General features: G+C 45.7%; 1 protein-coding gene across 1 annotated transcript; it reads right to left on the reverse strand.

Annotated features, from left to right (window-relative positions):
- Positions 1-6616: 6616 nt before the first annotated feature.
- On the reverse strand, positions 6617-13967 carry Fam205c (family with sequence similarity 205 member C). The gene is made up of 6 exons (XM_038348386.1): positions 13824-13967; positions 13321-13366; positions 12637-12697; positions 11251-11702; positions 7692-7694; positions 6617-6861 (listed from the first exon to the last, which is right to left on the reverse strand). Exons 1-6 carry the CDS (start codon positions 13965-13967, stop codon positions 6617-6619), a joined length of 951 nt encoding a protein of 316 aa, XP_038204314.1.
- Between the last annotated feature and the right edge of the window lie 5161 nt (positions 13968-19128).

Here is a 19128-nt window from a genome sequence, read left to right on the forward strand (position 1 = left end):
AACATGTTAGTTAGACATGTTTGACAGTTTGACAGTCAAGGTGTGCCCACTGGTCCAATCGTGACATGACTATTGTAAGTTGACCACGGTCAGATTGGATTTGAAGTCTGCTTTTCCACAAAAGGAAATGTCATTCCTGGGACTATAGCCCTGGCAGAAAGTCCATGGATAGGGCCGGGAGTGGAGCAATGGTTCAGCAATAAAGAGCATTGGCTGCTCTTCCAAAGGAGCTAGGTTCAATTCCCAGAGCCCACATGGTGGCTCACATCCATCTGTAACTTCAGGATCAGGCGATCCAACACCCTCTTCTGGCCTCTGCGTACCAGATACATACATGGTACACAGACATACAGGCAGCCAAACATGTATTCACGTTAAAAATAAGTGAAGTTTTTTTAAAGGCCCACAGCTAGGGAGGCCATGGGCACCAGGGTAGAGCCTGCTTTCATTTTGCACAGTGGTGAGTGTTGTGACTTCAAATGCCCTCATAGGTTTGTGTGTTTAAACGCCTGGTCCCCAACTGGTGGACTGTTCGAGAACAGTATGGAACATTCAGGGGTTGGAAGTTGCTGGAAGTTGTGGGTGGGTCACTGGGGTGGTCTTTGTTGTTTTATAACCCGGCCCTGCTTCCTGTTGCCTCTCTGAGTTTCACATGTGTGAATGAACTGTGACCAGCCAGACTCCTGACTACCAGGCCAGCCTTGGGCTCCTGCTGCCACGCCTTTCCTGTTGTGTTGGACGGTATCCCCTTGGGAAACAGAAGCCAGAATAAACTATTTCTTCCTTACACTGCTATTTGTTGGGGTATTCTACCGCAGCAAAATGGGAGAAACTGATATCATGTCAAATATAATAATAACCAATAATATAACTAATACAGTCATGTTGTCAAATGGCATTCTATATAGTGATGTTTGTATCCACAGACCCTGGCTGCTCTCGACCTTCGTTGAAGCAGCTGCTTTTTTGCAGGGGAGATTAGCCAAAGCAGAGATGGTCAAAGGGCTGAAGATCAGAGTGCTCATCCCGAAATGGGACACCTGTATTCGCTCCCCTAACACCAAGGCTCATAAACACTGCAGAAGAAGAGACAGAATGAATGTAAGCCAGAGAAGGGGTGTGTGAAATGCTGTCTGCCAGTCAAGCCATGGCTCACAACCATGAATTCACCATGACTGTGGCAACCCACTCAAGATCAAGCCAGCCAAAATCCTGGCAGAGATGGGGTGATGACCTCCAGGCCCCACCCCTTACTGAGGAGCTTTTGGTGGTTGCTAGCTGCTGGGGAAGGGAGGATCATTATTTTCTGAAGCTGTGGACATTGGTAGGTTCCCATGCTTTACTGGGTGGTCCCACACCCATGCACATATAGGCAGCACTAACTGGACTTAGTGAGCTACCCCAAAAAATATGAAGTTGAGAGGACATATTAGGGGAATAAGGGAGAGTTGGTGGGGTAAATTGAAATTTGTGGTAGTTTCAATGCAATTGACCCCCATAAACTCATAGGGAGTGGCACTATCAGGGGGTGTGGCTTATTGGAGGAAGTGTGACACTGTGGGGGTGGGGTTTGAGATCACCTATGCTCAAGCTACACCCAGTGTGAACACAGTCTACTTCTGCTGCTGGTGGATCAAGATGTAGAACTCTCAGCTCCTTCTCCAACACTATGTCTGCCTGTACATCACCATGTCCCATCATGATGGTAATGGACTCAACCTCTGAAATTGCAAGTCATCCAGCTAAATGCTTTCCCTTATAAGAGTTGCTGTGATCATGGTGTCTCTGCACAGCAATAGAAACCCTAATACAAGGGTAAATATGATAGTTCATATTTCATTGTGTAAAATTCTCAAGAATGAAGAAAAATTATAATTAAAAACAGAGATTAAAAAGAGAAATAAAAAAAGAAGGAGGGAAGAAAGAAAGAGAGAGAGAAAGAAAGAAAGAAAGAAAGAAAGGAAGAAAGAAAGAAAGAAAGAAAGAAAGGAAGGAAGGAGAGAGGGAAGGAAACCATAGCATGTATAACACAAATAAAAACCTCTGACCCAAGGCAGTCAATATTAATACAGAAGCCACATCTGCCACTCAGCCTGATCAGGTCAGACACAGTGGGGTACACTTGTGGCCCCAGCAGGGAAAGAATTAGCAGGGCCACCATGAGTTAGAGATCAGCCTACGTACCAAGATTTTTTTGTTTTTGTTTTTTGTTTTGTTTTGTTTTGCTTTTGTTGTTGTTGTTTTTCAAGACAGGGTTTCTCTGTAGCTTTGGAGTCTGTCCTGGAACTCACTCTATAGACCAGGTTGACCTTGAACTCACAGAGATCTGCCTGTCTCTGTCTCCCAAGTGCTGGGATTAAAGGCCTGCACCACCACCGCTCAGCTCAGGTCTTTTTCTTAAAACAAGTCAAGAATAAAAAACATCAAGGTGACACCAAGACTTCATAGCCAAGCCTGCAGCAGAAAAGTCACAAAGGAGTCTGGCCAACGTGGTGAAGTCCAGGGCAAAAGCTAGATAGAAGGGGCTTCAGCAGGCCTGTGTGGTCCTTGGTCTGGTGTTAAAAACACGTGATGACTTCTCCAGAGAAGACAATGAAGACATTGCTGTGTGTGTCTTCAGTGGTGAATATTGTTTTATAATTGGGATTCCTCCCCTGCTCACATCTGGCCCTGAGTCTCCAGAGCCAAGCGGGTCTCCTCCCAGTCCTCTGCAAAGGAAAGCTTGCTGGCATCCCCCTCGCCAACCACTCCGAGGTCTCTGGAGTTCTCCCTTCATCATTTCAACTGCTCGGGAATCCTCAAACAGGCAAGCAGCTCCCTTCTTCTCTGCCAGTTCCAAGGTAACTGTCTCCAGATTTCCCAAGTGGATCCCTGCTCCCTTCCCTTCACCTTCACCTTTGGTCTACTTGGTACCATTCGCTCCCTAGTTTGCTGAAACAATCACTGTCTTTGTAAAGGCGTTTAAACCAATAGTCAGTGAGCTTAAAAAACAAAAATGCATTGTAGTGTACAAGATAAACATTAGTAATTCATCAATATTGGTTCCTCAACTGTAAGAAAGAAAGATACCACACTAACGCAAGATGTAATAATAAAGGAAATTTCCAGGGGCAGGAAAGGGGTTCATGGGAACTTCCTATTTTCCCATCAGTTTTCCTAAAAATCTTAAACTGCTTTTTAAAAAGTTACAGCATCATAATATGAATATTTTTATGAACTATCATCGTCCATGTACACCTTTCCTGGGAACTCTGCTTGGACAGGCAAAGGTGAGCTAAGATGGCAACGAAGAGGTACGTTAAAGGGTGAGACCGTAGAAAGGTAAGTTCAGAGGCTGGGAGACCTTGGGAGCCAGATGTTCTGCACAAAGCATACGGAGATTTTTAAGGGCATAGGTGAACTAGCACCCTAGAGTCAGAGATGCCCCACAAGCTGAGATGCTGAATAGGGCGGGGCACTTCTGCCCCTGCTCAGGATGTCCCAGCGGCTTACTGGTGAGAGATTGTCATGATAAGATTGAGCAAAGTTAGGAAATGAAACATCACACATTCAGTGCTGTGCTCTGCGTGTCTTATGACCTCCTCTTTCCAGGATGGAGTTGGGGTGGCAGTGAAAAGGTTAAGTATCTCTGGGGAAGACAATGTTTCCTCAAAGCCATCCACCACTCCTGCCTCTTACAATCTTTCCACTTCCTCTCCCACATAGGTGCCTGAGTCTTGAGTGAAGGGTTTTTAATAAAAAACATCCCATTGAAGGATGAGTGCTCCAAAGCCTCTCACTCCCTCCACAGTAAGCCGTTGGGGATCTCTTTGTTAAGTACCATCTATAGCAGGGGCTTGAGCGGTGCCCAGATCTATGAGGATCATAAGTTCATGGGTAGCAATATGTGGGTGGGAGGATCTGGAAGAAGTTGGGGGAGGGGAAAGAGTATGATCAAAACATATTCTATGAAAAAGTAAAAGAAAATAAAAACACTGTTGGGGATCAATTGCCTTATTTTGCCATAAAATAGGAGCCAGTTAACAACATGGAGACGGGCATGGGAAGAACCCACTCCATCATAACCTAGGAAATACACATATTAACTCAGGTGCCTACCTGAGCCAGTCAGTTGCCCTCAGACAGGCTCCCTCTAGAACGCCCCACCCTCTCCTGCCGTCCCTACTCTGTGAATTTCTGCCTAGCTCCCAGCGGGCAGAGAGGATGCCTGTTGGAAGGCCCCTTGATCTTTGTGGATGTTTCAGGAAAACACCTGTAGAGTGTTGGCCCAGCGAGCCTGGGCTTTGTGTTTCTCTGCTTAGAGGATCAAGTGAGGGCTGATCTTCCTTCCTCTAGGCACAGAATCACCACTGAGAGGAGGAAGGACACACACACCCATACTTTTTCCCACCCGGCTTTTCCGCATTCTGCTAGCAGTGAACACATTGTACTAAACACTGGGGTCCTGTGAGAGGAAGCAGCACCCATTACCACTTCCTCTTGACTTGATGGGATGGTGACAGATCCTGGATGTCCTTATGAAACAAAGGTATCCCTTCTCTGCCTCACACCCCATCACAAGGAAGCCCAGGGCTTCCTGTGCTTACTTCAGCTCTCCTCTGAGGTAGGCTAGCAGGACGCAGTAACATGCTGCCTCTTTTCCTTTCTGCTTCCCAGTTTTCATTGCCTGGTCCACTTCCAAATCCTTGCTCATCCATGCTGAGCATAGGATCCCCACCCCCACCAGCCTTGTTTCTGTCTCCAGTCCCTGCTCTTCCTGGATTCAGCTCCGAGGATTCAGAGCTTTCTCGGAGACCTTTCTTGCTGCTCCCAGTTTCAAGAGCGCCTGCTTCACACCTGTGACCAGCAGCTCCAGGCATCTTTCCTCCCCATTCCTCCCCAGCTGGAGTCTCACTGCCTCCAACTCCTGAGTTCCAGACAGACACTTCCATGGTAACCTCCACAAACCATCTCCTTGGTGGGGGGGGGGGGCTCTCCAACTCTGATTCCCAGCTTGCTCCTCCCGGTGAAAGCCCAGGCTCAACAAACAGTTCACTGGCAGGTGATGACAATGACAGTCAAGAGAGACAAACTGATGATTTGAGAAGCAAATGAAGAACTTCTAGAAGGAGCGAGAATAAGCACCCACAATTAAGAGTAGCCAAAACTGCATTTGGCTGGTGGTGTTAGGGATGAAGTTTAGGAAAAGGAAGTTTCTCCATATTCAAGTGAGCATGCATCTCAAATCATCAGTTCGTCTCTCAGGACTATCATTGCCATCGCCTGCCAATGAACTGTTTGGTTTCTTTTGGTTTTGTTTTCTGGCTTTTTGAGACAGGGTTTCTCTGTGTCACCTCAGTTGTCCTGGAGCTCGCTCTGTAGGCCAGACTGACCTCACACTCAGAAATTCACCTACCTCTGCCCCTGAGTGCCGGGAGTAAAGGGGTGCACCACCGCCCGGCAAAACTATTTTCTGTCTTCAAAAACACACAAAGACCAACCTTGTAAGGCAGTCCATCCCCTCCCCCACTGCCCCTTGCACTGCGCTCAGTAACCCTACAAAACAAAACAAAGCAGCCTTCGTGGGTCCCACACCCCTTCCATTGTACTTCGATGAAACAAAAGCCCTCAAAAGAGTTAATTCTATATGTTGTCGCCAATTGCTTTCCTGTCGATCCGCTGCCAAGTCTTACCTGTTCCTTGAGACTCAAGGTCTCAAAACCATGAAGGATCTCTATATTTCTCAGGGTGACAGGCAGCGCCAAGTCCTCATGTCACCCACTAGATTGGCTGCTCTCCAGCTGACTGGTAATGATCTCCTTTAGCTGCTTTCAGCCCCCAGCTTCCAGGTCTCTTCTCTCCTGGTTTCCCTCCCACCTCAACGGCTGCTGTTTCCTAGTGCCTTGGGCTCACTCACCGGTATCGTCAGGATTTTTCTTTTCTCTTCCTTTCTCTTCTTTCCTCCCTAAGATCCTTCTTTTCTTTCCTTATATCTTCCAAATGACTTTATTGAGTTTTTAAATTACATGAAGTGTTCATTTGGGTGGAGCCGACAGAACAAGTAAATTGTAAAAGGGAGCCATCAACACAGAGACAGACTGAACACTTTTTCAGGGAAAGGCAGGTTGCACGTTTCTTATGGGAATTCAAGCCTGACTATATTTTTAGTGTATCTTATACAAGGGCCCCTCCCTTCTCAACACAAGTCCCTCTACCCCCAGGACTCAACATGAAAGGCAGGCTTAAGCACCTATACTGCAGGAAGAACATTATCTACTTTATCACACACGGCAATGAAAACAAAGAAAAATACTGGTGTTTTTGCTTATAGGCAGAGTATATTTGGAGACTACCATGCCTCACTTAGACGGCAATGGACAGTTGACAGCCTTTGTTAGGGAAGGTGCAGAGCTTTGGGAACCTACAAACTCTTCCAGCTTGAAATGGTTGGTTCTCTCTGTGCTAACCAGTGCCTTCCGCTGAGATGAGTAGCTGCTACTGATTTCCTAGCTGGGTGATACAAACCAGCTGTGAACAATTTTCGAGGCAGTCATGGGAGTAGCCATGAGGCCCAGGGTTGGTTGGGCCAAAGTGGGTGTTGCTGGGACTGGGTAGGCACTGTAGGAATCAACGCAAGTCAAATGTTATTCTTGGCACAGAGAGGCTTGGCCTTCTGGTCTTCTCTAGTTGACTTCATGTTAGCTCCCTCCGTGTGGCCTCTGACAGGAGTCGGGCTCCTTTGGGGCTCTGCAGTCTTGGGTTTGGCCTCTGTTTCAGACTTACACAGGACAATGGGTTCCTCCAGCTGTTCACAGTTAACTTCAGGGTTAACCCAGTGGGAAAAGAACGTCATCTTATTGTCCCCTTCGGCTTCTGGGGGTTCTGGAAAGGTAGAACTCCAGTGAGTATAGTCTTCCCCATCAGACCCCCCCCCACTCTCAGCCCTACCAGGTTTCACCCCTACAACATGGCTTAGAAGAATTCCACCTTGAAATTTTTCTATTTAAAAAATGAAGTCCCACAAATATGGGGTCAGTAGATGATGGACCAATAAGTTCGCATTGTAAGGTCTGACCTTGTAAGAACTGGGCACCCCAGGCTGGGCATCCCCAGGAACCATTGGATGAAATAAACATTCGTTTAGCCTAACAGATGTGCAGAACATTTTTATCTGTCCCAAGGAATCCTGAAGGATGCTCTGGGTACCAGCAAAGAAACTGACAAAAGCTGAGGGGCTAGAAACGATGGCTCTACCGACAGAGGTCTCACCAGTTCCTCTCTTCACTGAAAGCAACTTGCTTAAACCAAAATTCTACCTGAGAAAGATCCTAAAGAGCCAGTGGGAAGGTAAGCAGCCCTGGGGTTCTGCTTAGAAATCTTTTGTTGGCCCATGAACCTCAGCAAAGTGTCTACTTGGATTTCCACTAGGTCCGCTGTTTTCCATGCTTAGGTAAGAACTAGGCTTCACTCTGGTCTAAGGGGTTCAGGGGATCTTCTGGTTGGATTATTCACATTGGTCCCCAGCTACACACAAAGAACCTAGGTGTCTATGGTGTCCCAAGTGACTGTGAGATGTCGGAGGCACAATGGGCAGAACCTTAGGGCTCTCTGCTCAGAGTTCAGCTGGAAATTCTTTCAAGCAGACCAGTTCTAGATCTAAGGGACGTGGGGATCCTGGGGGATGGGACTCTTGGAGCCATGCTTTTCTTTACTGGCTTAGATCCCCAAAGGTCTCCAGTGTGGAGATATTCTTTGGACAAAAAATGTCCCCTGTCCCCCTATCTGAATGGGACTTTTCCAAACATATCACTAGGAATTTCTTTTGGAGGTAGAAATTTAGTTTGGGAATGATAAGTACTTTGAGTGATTAAGGAATTGCAGGAACATGTCATCAGTTTTACTTCAGCCTGGAATACATCTCTGCATATGGTGTCCTGGCACTTTGAACATGTGGCCAGGATTTAGTATGCCACTATTAAGGTTAAGACTGAATCAGGGATTCTAATGGGCTCAGGACTCATCTCTGTGATTGTGTATTAGCTAAAACTGCCAGGGTAAAAATAGGCTGGAGAGAAGCACAAAATAGCAGACAGCCCTGGCAGGAGAGCCAATTTGTTTCCAGTTCCTAAATGGCTGTGTGAGACAAGGCTTGGGCAGCTTAGGGCCAGCAGTAACGACATCTGGAGAGACTGTCCCTGCTCAAGGCCTGTTGGTGCTCAGCAGTCTGATCTAAGCGGGGATCTGATTACTATCTCTGTGGCTTAGACTTGTTTTCGAGGGAAGAACAGAACTAAGTTGCCGTCAGAGCCCCTGGGGTACTGCATACAGTGACTTTCAGTCGCAGAAGTTAGGGACGCGGGGATGGTGCTCTTGCATGCCCTCCGTGGGCTCTGCCACAATGTTTTGGTCTAACCAATCAACTGTGGACTGGCCCTGTTACTGCAGTAGATCAGTACAGGCCATCATTCTCAAGGGTTCTGGCCAAGGAAAACGTACCAAAGATCGGGGTGGTGCTGCTAAGGGCAGGCGCTGCTACTCCACAGGGGCTAGAAGCAGCTGGATAGACTGCTGAATATTTAGGGACCATTTCCAGCGATAATAAAATCAACCCGCTGTTTCAACCGCTGCTGGAGGTGGAACTCCAGCAGGCACACTCCAGGGCAAGGCTGCTACATACCCTCTTGAGGTCAGAAATGACCTTTCATCAGGCAGATGCCTGGATCTGATGAGACAGGCTCTAACACATCTCAGGGTTTATATGTTACATGGTTCTCTGCATCTACAGAGCTCTCTGGATAAGAGGCAAGTCCCGCTGAGGCTACCACTGCCATGTTCACAGGTGCCACACCAAGACTTCACCCTTGGCCCAGAATTGGGACATAATCTGGATTTGTCAATGGAAATGCCCAAGTTTGGAAAAGTTAGGAAGAAGCTGGTAATATCTGAAGTGTAGGAAATTTTAGGTGATACAGACATAAAGGAATAATTGAATAAGAAAGGCCATAACTCTCCTGTTAGGGAAAGATCCCTAAATGCAAACTCAAAATCCACTGTGCAGAAGATGAACTGCAGAAAGAGACCTAGCAATGGCATACTGAGTTTCAATGTGACTGCACCACCCCAAACACACACTCCATCAAGGCCACTTAAATATGACAAAAACTTTAAATCTTTGAAGGAAGAAATTGAAGAAGACATCAGAAAGTGGAAAGATATCCCATGCTCTTGGGTAGATAGAATTAACATAGTAAAAATGGCAATTTTACCAAAAAACTATCTACAGATTCAATGCAATGCCTATCAAAATCCCAGCAAAATTCTTCACGTATCTCGAAAGAATGGTACTCAACTTCATATGGAAAAGCAAAAAACCCAGGATAGCCAAAACAATCCTGTACAATAAAAGAACTTCTGGAGGCATCACAATCCCTGACTTCAAACTCTACTACAGAGCTACAGTACTGAAAACAGCCTGGTATTGGCATAAGAACAGACAGGAAGGCCAATGGAACCAAATCCAAGACCCAGATATCAATCCACACACCTACGAATACCTAATTTTTGACAAAAAAAGCAAAAAACATAAATTGGAAAAAAGAAAGCATATTCAACAAATGGTGTTGGCATAACTGGGTATCAACATGTAGAAGAATAAAAATAGATCTATATCTATCACGATGCACAAAACTCAAGTCCAAATGGATCAAAGACCTCAACATAAAGCCAGCCACACTGAACCTTATAAAAGAGAAAGTAGGAAGTACACTTGAACATATTGGCACAGTAGACCACTTCCTAAATATAACCCCAATAGCACAGACACTGAAAGAAACAATAAACAGGACCTCCTGATACTGAAAAGCCTCTGTAAAGCAAAGTACATGTCAACAAGACAAAATGGCAGCCTACAGAATGGTAAAAGATCTTCACCAACCCCACATCGGACAGAGGGTTGATCTCCAAAATATACAAAGAACTCAAGAAATCAGTCATCAAAAGAACAAATAATCCACTAAAAAAATGGGGTACAGACCTAAACAGAGAACTCTCAGCAGAGGAATCTAAAATGGCTGAAAGACACTTAAGGAAATGTTCAACATCCTTAGACATCAGAGAAATTCAAATCAAAACAACTCTGAGATTCCATCTTATACCTGTAAGAATGGCCAAGATCAAAAACACTGATGACAACTTATGCTGGAAAGGATGTTGGGTAAAGGGAACATTCCTACATTGCTGGTGGGAGTGCAAGCTGGTGACATCACTTTGGATGTCAATATGGTGATTTCTCAGAAAATTAGGAAACAACCTTCCTCAAGTCCCAGCAATACCACTTTTGGGTATATACCCAAAGGATGCTCAATTGTACCACAAGGACATGTGCTCAACTATGTTCAAAGCAGCATTATTTGTCATAGCCAGAGCCTGGAAACAACTTAGATGCCTCTCAACCTAAGAATGGATAAGGAAAACGTGGTACATTTACACAATGGAGTACTACACAGCAGAAAAAAATAATGACATTTTGAAATTTGCAGGTAAATGGATAGATCTAGAAAACATTATATTGAGTGAGGTAACCCAGACCAAGAAAGACAAATATCATATATACTCACCCATAAGTGGCTTTTAGACATAAAGCAAAGAAAAACCAGCCTACAATTCACAATCCCAGAGAACCTAGATAACAAAGAGGACTATAAGAGAGACATATGTGGATCTAATCTACATGGGAAGTAGAAAAAGACAAGCTCTTCTGAGTAAATTGGGAGCATGGGGACCATGGGAGAGGGTAGATAGAGAGGGGAGAGAAAGGGAGAAGAGCAGAGAAAACTATATAGCTCAATAAAATCAATAAGAAATGTTTTTTAAAAACCCACTTAAGCGCAGCTAAAAGAAGGAGAGAGTAGAACCTAGACAGCGGGACAGAGGTGGAAACTACTCTGTAGTGGCCTTCTAAGGCTGCTAGTGTCAAGGGATGGTAACCCATCCTCCAACTGTTGTTCGTTGTTGGGTTTCTGGGCTTTGAAAATATGGGAAGTGGTGAAGCGGTGTGCTACAAATGTCCCCAGGAACTCTTCCACAGAACGAGGGAAAGCTCAATGTGAGAATGCATACATTTATGTCTTCCTATTCTCACAGGCACCTTGGGGCCTTTGGGACATAGGAACAGCAGGTGACATGAATATGGGATCATAGGGTATTGTTTCAGGTTCAGGAAACAATGGGTACCCGGAAAAAGAAGGAATCTAATACTCAAGGGCTGCTGACCTTCATTCTTCAAGACAAGCTTCGTGGTTTTCTTCTTTTGCTGGTTTGCAGGAGCCCCGGGTTCTTCCACACTTGAGGAAGACAGAGAGCCTGCACCCTGTGCTTCCTGCTTTTGCCGATGATCAGCACGGTAATATCGGAAGTTGGCATCACCAGTTGATGGGGCAGCTGACTGAGTTGAAGATTTCTGATCTGTTGATGGTGGTGGTGTGAGGCTGGATGCCAGTGAAATGTCTCTGGAGTCTTGGGAACTCTTGTCAAACACTTTTGATGAAGCCAGTGCCTCCAGGCTAGAAAAGGTCCGTGATGGTCTCAGCGAAGTCAGACAGGTCTCTTTGTTCTCATACCCCAGCAACTGCTGAATTTCCAGAGCCATCGCATTGCAGATGGAGCAGGAAGGGTCTGAGCACAGGAGCCGCCGGACATTTCCTTCCTGAGGAAGCCAGCCCTGGCTAGGAAGGAAAATGGCAACTATTAAAGACAGCATGGCGCCTGCCTCCTCAGGAGTGGGGAAAGATGGCTTTCCCTCCTGCACCCTGCAAGTCCTGGTGTCTACCTCTCAGCTCCTCTTCCTGGGAAATTTTCAGGTGGTGAGGTCTGTGGCTGAGCTGAGAGTCTGGGGAAAGGTCTCAGACAACCTGTCAGAGGGTACAGCCCCCAGAGAGGACTGGAAACTGGGTCAGTTTTCTGCCAATCTTACCGAGAAGCTCAACTAGGAAAAAAGAACCAGGTAGATAAGAGGCACCAAGGGATTAGCTGATGGGCGGCACCAAGGACACCACCATGTGAGGTCAAATCAGTTTTTTCTCGGGGTGGGGGAATCTAAGAAACTTGGTGCCTGGTAAACAGTATATCCAACCTGAGAAATGAGGCCCTCACTCTAAGAACTGTGGGTGTCCCTGTCCCCAGCATCTCTTAGGAAGTCCAAGGGAGAGTGTAAGATGGCTGGCTGAGGGTATCCCAGAAACCGGCCTTATGGGAGAGAGGCCTTCTGAGGAGACACATGTGTATGTCAGCAGAATTCAGCCAGACCCAGGGCTCTGCCCCTGAAAGGATGTAGCTAGAAAGAGATGGGACAGTAATGGTTTCTTTATGCCAAACCTATTCTCTTGACAAAACTATTCTCATGACAGGAGCAACGCCAGCACTAGTCAACCCTGAAATGCAGAACTACTCGGACCCTAGAGTAAAACGGGTGGCTTCTCCTTCTTGAGAGACATACAAATCCTCTCTCGGCCCTGGCAAGCTTCTCAGCTTGGACTGAGACACTCCATGGTGTATCTCTCTAGGCAACAGCCCCATTCCCGTCCTTTGCCCAGGCCAGCCTAAGCAATCATCAGAGCCAGGTTAGGACTTGGAAGACCACAGAGAGTAAGAAGAGTTCACCTTTTCATGATAGTGAGCAACTTCTGCAGTTTCTCAGCTTCTTCCTTGGACGTTCTCTTAGCTGGAGGAGGAGGACAGAGGGTTAGGCAGAATGGAAGGTTGAGAGGGAGATGTATAAGCTGAAGGCCGCTGGGTGGTGGCGCACGCCTTTAACCCCAGCACTCAGGAGGCAGAGGCAGGCGGATCTGTGAGTTCCAAGTCAGCCTGGTCTACAGAGTGAGTTCCAGGACAGCCAGGGCTACACCAAGTCTTGAGAAACAACAACAACAAAAAGAAGCTGAAGGCTTTTGAAGGGCAGGTGACCCACAACCCAAAGAGTAAATGCTCTGTGTACAGCTAATTGCAGTACTGCCCTAAACCCAATTTCATTTAACCTCACAACCACGCAGTTAGTGCCCATTTTGTGGAGGACAAAGAAGGAAGTAACGTGGCTTCCACGGGGCTTTAAAAACTTGCAAAAGACAGAATTAAGGATATTGGCTTCCCATCCTTGTAGTTTCCCTCGGGAAGGTCAGATGGCAGGTGGAGCATGCCTGGTCTCTTTCCCACCACAGACGTCTTTGGCTTATAGCGCAGTCTCCGAGGGTTGGGAACACCTGACTTCTGGTGTCAGTCAGCGCAAAGGGCCAGAACCTGTGTGCACCTTACCCACAGAGTTAGGGAGTCAAAGAAACTGGGATTTACCTCTTGGTGCTCTATCTCTAGGCCTGTGCTTGATTCTTCGATAACACTTGAAAGACAAAAATATTAGGATGTGAAGTAGAAACACCAACTTTTTTCATGTCTAAGGTGAAACAAAACCCAGAAATAATCCCTAATCTTTTTCTGTCTTCCAGCCTTGCGCGCCCCACCCTCCCTTTCCATCACCATCACCCTTGTTTCTCCCGCTTCTGCCTCAATTCGAGACTCTTCCACACTTTATATCTTCCATCCCATTTCCTAGACAAGCTCTGCGGTGGATTCAAGGGTCAAGCAGAATGACGGGACAAGCTAAGCCACAGGCAACACTAGTAACCAAAGGGCTTCCGTTATCCAAGATCCTAAATGTCCACCAACCAGATCTGATCTGGGATCCAGTGAAGAAATCCTCATTAAAAAATAAAATTCAAGGGGTAAGATAACCAACAGACGGTGAGGGGGTAAACTTCTTCTTACAACATATTCAGGCCTGGTTAGTATTTCCCTACCTTGTAACAGTTCTTGTCAGGCCCCAACCTTAATCCCTGGTAGCTCCTTTTCACATGCCAAATAATTAATGCAATAATGAAGATAGATCCATACTTATATATTGGGTATCCCACATCCCACAGAATAAAATTAGGGTTCAACATCACTCGACTTCCCTAACTATCCCTCCCCCAGAATTCCATGGTGTTAGAATGCAAAGCCTCCGAATTCTAGAGTTTGGCTCTCTGCCTCACAGAAGACATACCCAGGCCATCAAACTACCTCACAAAGCCCTCCTGCTCCACCAAACAAGCAGAGAATTAAAACCTTTTTCTATCTTGGATAAAATTATGAGGTGGTTCAGCATTCAGACAAGGGTGTCGGTTGTCTGTATAGGCCGTAGAGCCTGTGACAAAAGATGTCACAGTTGCTGGGTAGTGGTCGTGCACGCCTTTAATCCCAGCACTCGGGAGGCAGAGGCAGGTGGATCTCTGTGAGTTTGAGACCATCCTGGTCTACAAGAGCTAGTTTCAGGACAGGCTCCAAAGCTACACAGAGAAACAATGTCGGGGGGGTGGGGGACGGGAGTGCGGGAGGAAGATGTCACATTCGCAGGTGGCATATACCCCTTCCTGCTTCCCTCCCTACTCTATGCTATGACAGCTCAGGTCTGTGTTAATTCCGTGGTCTGGTAATTGTCTCCAGATAACTGAGTCTTTATGCACAATGCATCCACTAAGCAAGACAGAGGCTAAGCCGGAGCAATACCAGGAATTCCATGTACTGGGAAGACAACTAAAACTCACACAACAGGCTTGGGCAGGAATTACAGTGCTAAACCTTAAAAGCATAATTTAATGTCACAGGTAATGACTGATAGCCAGTATTGAAAGGTTTAGGAAGAGGATCATGTAAAACAGGTCAGGGGAAAAAAACGAAAAACAAAAACCAAACCTATCCGGCTGCTGTACTTCTGAATATTTTTGAGAAAGGACTTACGCTAGGCTGTGCGACCTATCTGGAAAAGGGTAGGATGCTGCTGGGAGCAGCCCCTTCCACAGAAGCATATGACAAGACTTGCTTTGAAAGCTCCAGTCCAGGCTCGATTCTTCACAATTGTCTCTGCAGAGCTTGTGGCACCTGGCCTATTCCTTTAGATAGGTTAGTGGCATGACTTTTGTCAAGGGCTACCAACTAGTAAATCTTTGTTTGAAACCATCATGGTTATGATATTTGACTGAAACAGTGTTTATGGACATCTGAATAGCCTCAGGCATAGCAAGATTTACTCCATTTGACCCCAACCCCTACCCTTCCTATGTTCACTGACTCACACATTAATGTCAACTTCATGGCCCTTAAGGACAGGACAGTATGTCTCCAACAATCTCCTTGAGAAATTCTTGTTCTGATTAAGAGTAATCTTGCCAGGCGGTGGTGCACGCCTTTAATTCCAGCACTCGTTGGGGCAGAGGCAGGCGGATCTCTGTGAGTCTGAGGCCAGCCTGATCTCAGTTCCAAATCTCTGAAAAGACTATTTGGTCCTTCCCTCAGCATGTAGCCCTCCATTAAACAGATATAGTAGGTATTTGATATGTGCTCACCCTGAGTTAGGCAACACTGATGGGTAGGCAGGTAGTTAAGAACTGCATTGCTTGTTAGCTCACAGGACGCTTAAGAAGCCTAGTCGCAAAAGCATTTGCAGCAAGAGCCATCCTTTCCATGGACTGGGAAGGTATGAACAGTGTTTAACAGGGACAGCCTCTGGTCTGGAAATTAACAGTGGTGGTGACACTCAACACTTGGATGCCCTTCACGCTCCTGAACTATCCACCTAGAGGTGATTAAGGGATGGACACAGAGCTCAGGGAGAAACCCTTTGCCCAGCAAGTATAAAGCTTTGGCTTGAGCCCCAGCACCTAAAGAATATAATAAATAAATAAATGCCAAGAAAAGTTACTAAAATGATGAGTTTATTTTATGCTAAATATATCATAGCATAATTTTCAGAATTGTGATTATAGGACTTTTAAAACTAGTTACAAGGAAGAATATTCTGGAAATTATTTGATAAGTGGATCAGTAAGTGTTTTCCTTACGTGTCTCTTATCTACAACACAAAATCAATTTTTAGATTAAAGATGATTTAGGGAAAGTTTCCATGTGAATATGAGATGAATTTGAGCCGTTTAAACATCTTTTATGAATTTGCAAGTGCCAAGATGAGATAGGAATGAGAAGTTTCTGCAAACAAAGAGTACGAAACAGCAGATTAACAAAAGCCAAGTGAAAAGCAGCGTGAAGGTTTGAATCTGGAATAACCCCTCATATTTTGACTCTGGGAGGCTCTGGAAACCTCAAGAGGGGTCTAGCTGGCAGAGGCAGCTCACCAGGGCAGGCCTTTCCAGGTTATAGATCTTGGTCTGTTCCCCTTTCTCTACTTCCTGGCCCCCCACCATGGGAACAAGCACCGCTTCATGTTCCCACTGCCACAGGCTGTGCCGCTCCGCCATGCTTCCCCACTATGAAAACTGAAACTGTAAATAAGCCAAGATAAATCTCACCCTCCTGTCTGTCAGATGTTTTCGTTCCAGTGACACAGTTCATACAATCAGCATGTCAAGCCCTCAGCGGCAGGTCCACGCGCCTAAAAGTAGCAGATTTCTATAACCGATGAGAATCCCTACTCTGAAACTCAAAAGGTCCCAAAATCTGACTTTCTAAAAATCCTAGCATGGTTCCACACATGGAAAATTCCATGTCTAACCTCACGTGACAGGTCATAGTCAAAGCACTGGTGCATCAAGCAACCTTGGGTCTGCATCTATGAGGTATCCATGAAATCTCAGTGATGCTGTGGTGGGCTTTTGTATGGGCAAACATGTCTAAAAATCTCAAACCTTTCAGATAGTCAATCCGTATAACTCTTTTTTTTTTTTTAATCCTGAGCTCCTGGGTTCAAAAGATCCTCTCACCCCAAGCCCCTAAGTGTTAGGACTGCAGAGGCGCCCTGCCAGCACATCCCAACCGGGTTTTAGTCCGGTCAGTTGACAGGCTCTAACAGCGGGCGTCTGCTGCCCTCTAGGCTACAATAACAGATCGTGGGCTTGACTTCCTGACTTCTCTTTTCCAGGCAAAAATTAACAAATTCTGTAAACCTTAGACCTGCTCCTACTAGTGCCCCATTTACTACACAGGTGACCCACAGCCGCTGTGACCTCACCACGCCACCAAGACTTCCTCTTGAGCCCTCCTCTCCATCGACACCCATGGTGGGCGCTGCTGAGGTAGGTGGAACCCTGCGCTAGGAAAATGCATGTGAGTACCCGCCAGCATAGGTTTCTTTGATGGTTTGGGGCTTGTTGGCAGAACGTACCTGCACAAAGCGCACCAGAGTTCCTGAACAAAGGCACCAACAAGCGGCGGACACACTCGGCCATTTTTAGTCAGGAGCGTGTGGTTCATCACATCATCTCGCGTCTGAACAGGAAGCAAGGCCGATGGCGCCTGTGACACGCCCCTGTGGATTCTGGGTGTCCACAGCACAGTAAGGGACCCTTACTCACTGGTTTCTTGGAAACAAGCTTAAGGCAGATCCTGCTCCCATTGTCATGCTGCAGTGCCATGGTGGCCTTGTAAAGAAAATCTGGAGAGACACACCATGGGTGTCAGTGTTGTCTCTCCAAGAAAGCCTTGCATCTGAAACAATGGTGACACCCGAGATGTTGTAAGGCTCTGGGGACAGAGATCCACGACCACTTTCACACACGAGCATCTTTGCTAATGCATTGCACACAATCCAGTACCCACGCCTTGAAACGAAAGAACCTCCATGGAGCCACTAGAGGGCAGCACAAGCCCACCTAATAATCCCACACCCCAGCAATGGCCCCACTGAAGAACGTTTTTACAAGGTCATTCACTCCAGATGCTCTCAGCAAGTCAAATCTCGGGGAAGCTGTAAAAATATTTTTATTCAGGCCTTACTTCAGACAAAATGAATCAGAATCTCTAGGGGGAGGATCTAGCAACTTATCATATTAAGTTAATATTGATTAAAATCTTATGCAAAGAGTAATAGGTTATTTAGACATATCTGATATCAACCGACCTCCAAAAGGGCGAAATTTCTAGACTTGGATGAAATTATGTCTTATCTTTGTTTTTTCTTTTTTTCTCTCTCTTTTGTTTGTTCTTTTTCTTTTCTTTTTTTCTTTTCTTTTTTCTTTTTCTCTTTTGTTTGTTTGTTTTGAGACAAGGTCTTTCTAGGTGCCCCTAGTTATTCTGGAACTCACTATGTAGACCAGGCTGGTCTCAAACTGCCTACCTCTGCCCTCCCAGTGCTGGGATTAAAGGTATGGACCATCACACCCAGCTTCTGTTCTTATCTTCACACTTAATTTTTTATTTAATGTTGGGGCATGGACTTATTGTGGACATCTTAGGAAACCCAAGAAGCTTGGTTAAGAAACTTCAATATAATTCACACCAGGCCAAAGAGCACAGTAGGGCTATGGGGCCCTCTTCAAGGCCAGGGACCTTCATAGTCTAGGAAATGGGGTGCGGGGGCTGCGGAGAAAGTGTACAAACTACCAAGGTCAAGAATGAAAGAGGTGATCAACTCAAATTCCAAAGATACTAAAGGGATAATAAAGTTGTAATATGGACATTTTAATGTCTATAAATCGGCATCTAAGATTAAAGGGACTATTAAGGCTGTAATATATTCCCTCAAAATACACATATCAGAAAGCTAACTGACAAGGCAACAGTCTTAGGAAGATACGCCACTCTCAAAGCAATTGTGGAAGCACAACCTCTCTTCAGCTCTTTGCCCACTGGAGATACAACATCTACTCCCTCACCCTCACAGCTGGGACACAGCATCTCTTCTCCCTTGTCCTCCTGATTTCTGCCATGTGAGAACACAGCAGGGAAGTCTCATCAGGACCCTCTCTCTGGTCTAGTGTTTTCAGCTTGGACCTCCCAGTTTACAGCTGAAAGACTAAATCTCTATTCTTTATAATTGTGCCAGTTTGTGGCATTCTGTTCTAGCAGCACAAAGCAGGTTAAGAGATTAACAACTTATGTTTTAACTACGCAGGCTCAAACAGAAATAGATAACTTGAACGGTTTCTATCTGTCTAAAGAAAGCACATTTTTACTTAAAACTTCATGGCTAAAACTACTGCTGGCAAGAACATTCCAGGACATATATGTTCACTGTGAATCCCATCAAATATTTAAGGAAGAAATAACACCAGTTCTATAGAACTTCTTTTAACACACACACAGATACAAACCTAAATGTAGATTCCATGTATG

This window comes from Arvicola amphibius, chromosome 11, assembly GCF_903992535.2.
Source record: "Arvicola amphibius chromosome 11, mArvAmp1.2, whole genome shotgun sequence".
Classification (NCBI taxonomy): domain Eukaryota; kingdom Metazoa; phylum Chordata; class Mammalia; order Rodentia; family Cricetidae; genus Arvicola; species Arvicola amphibius.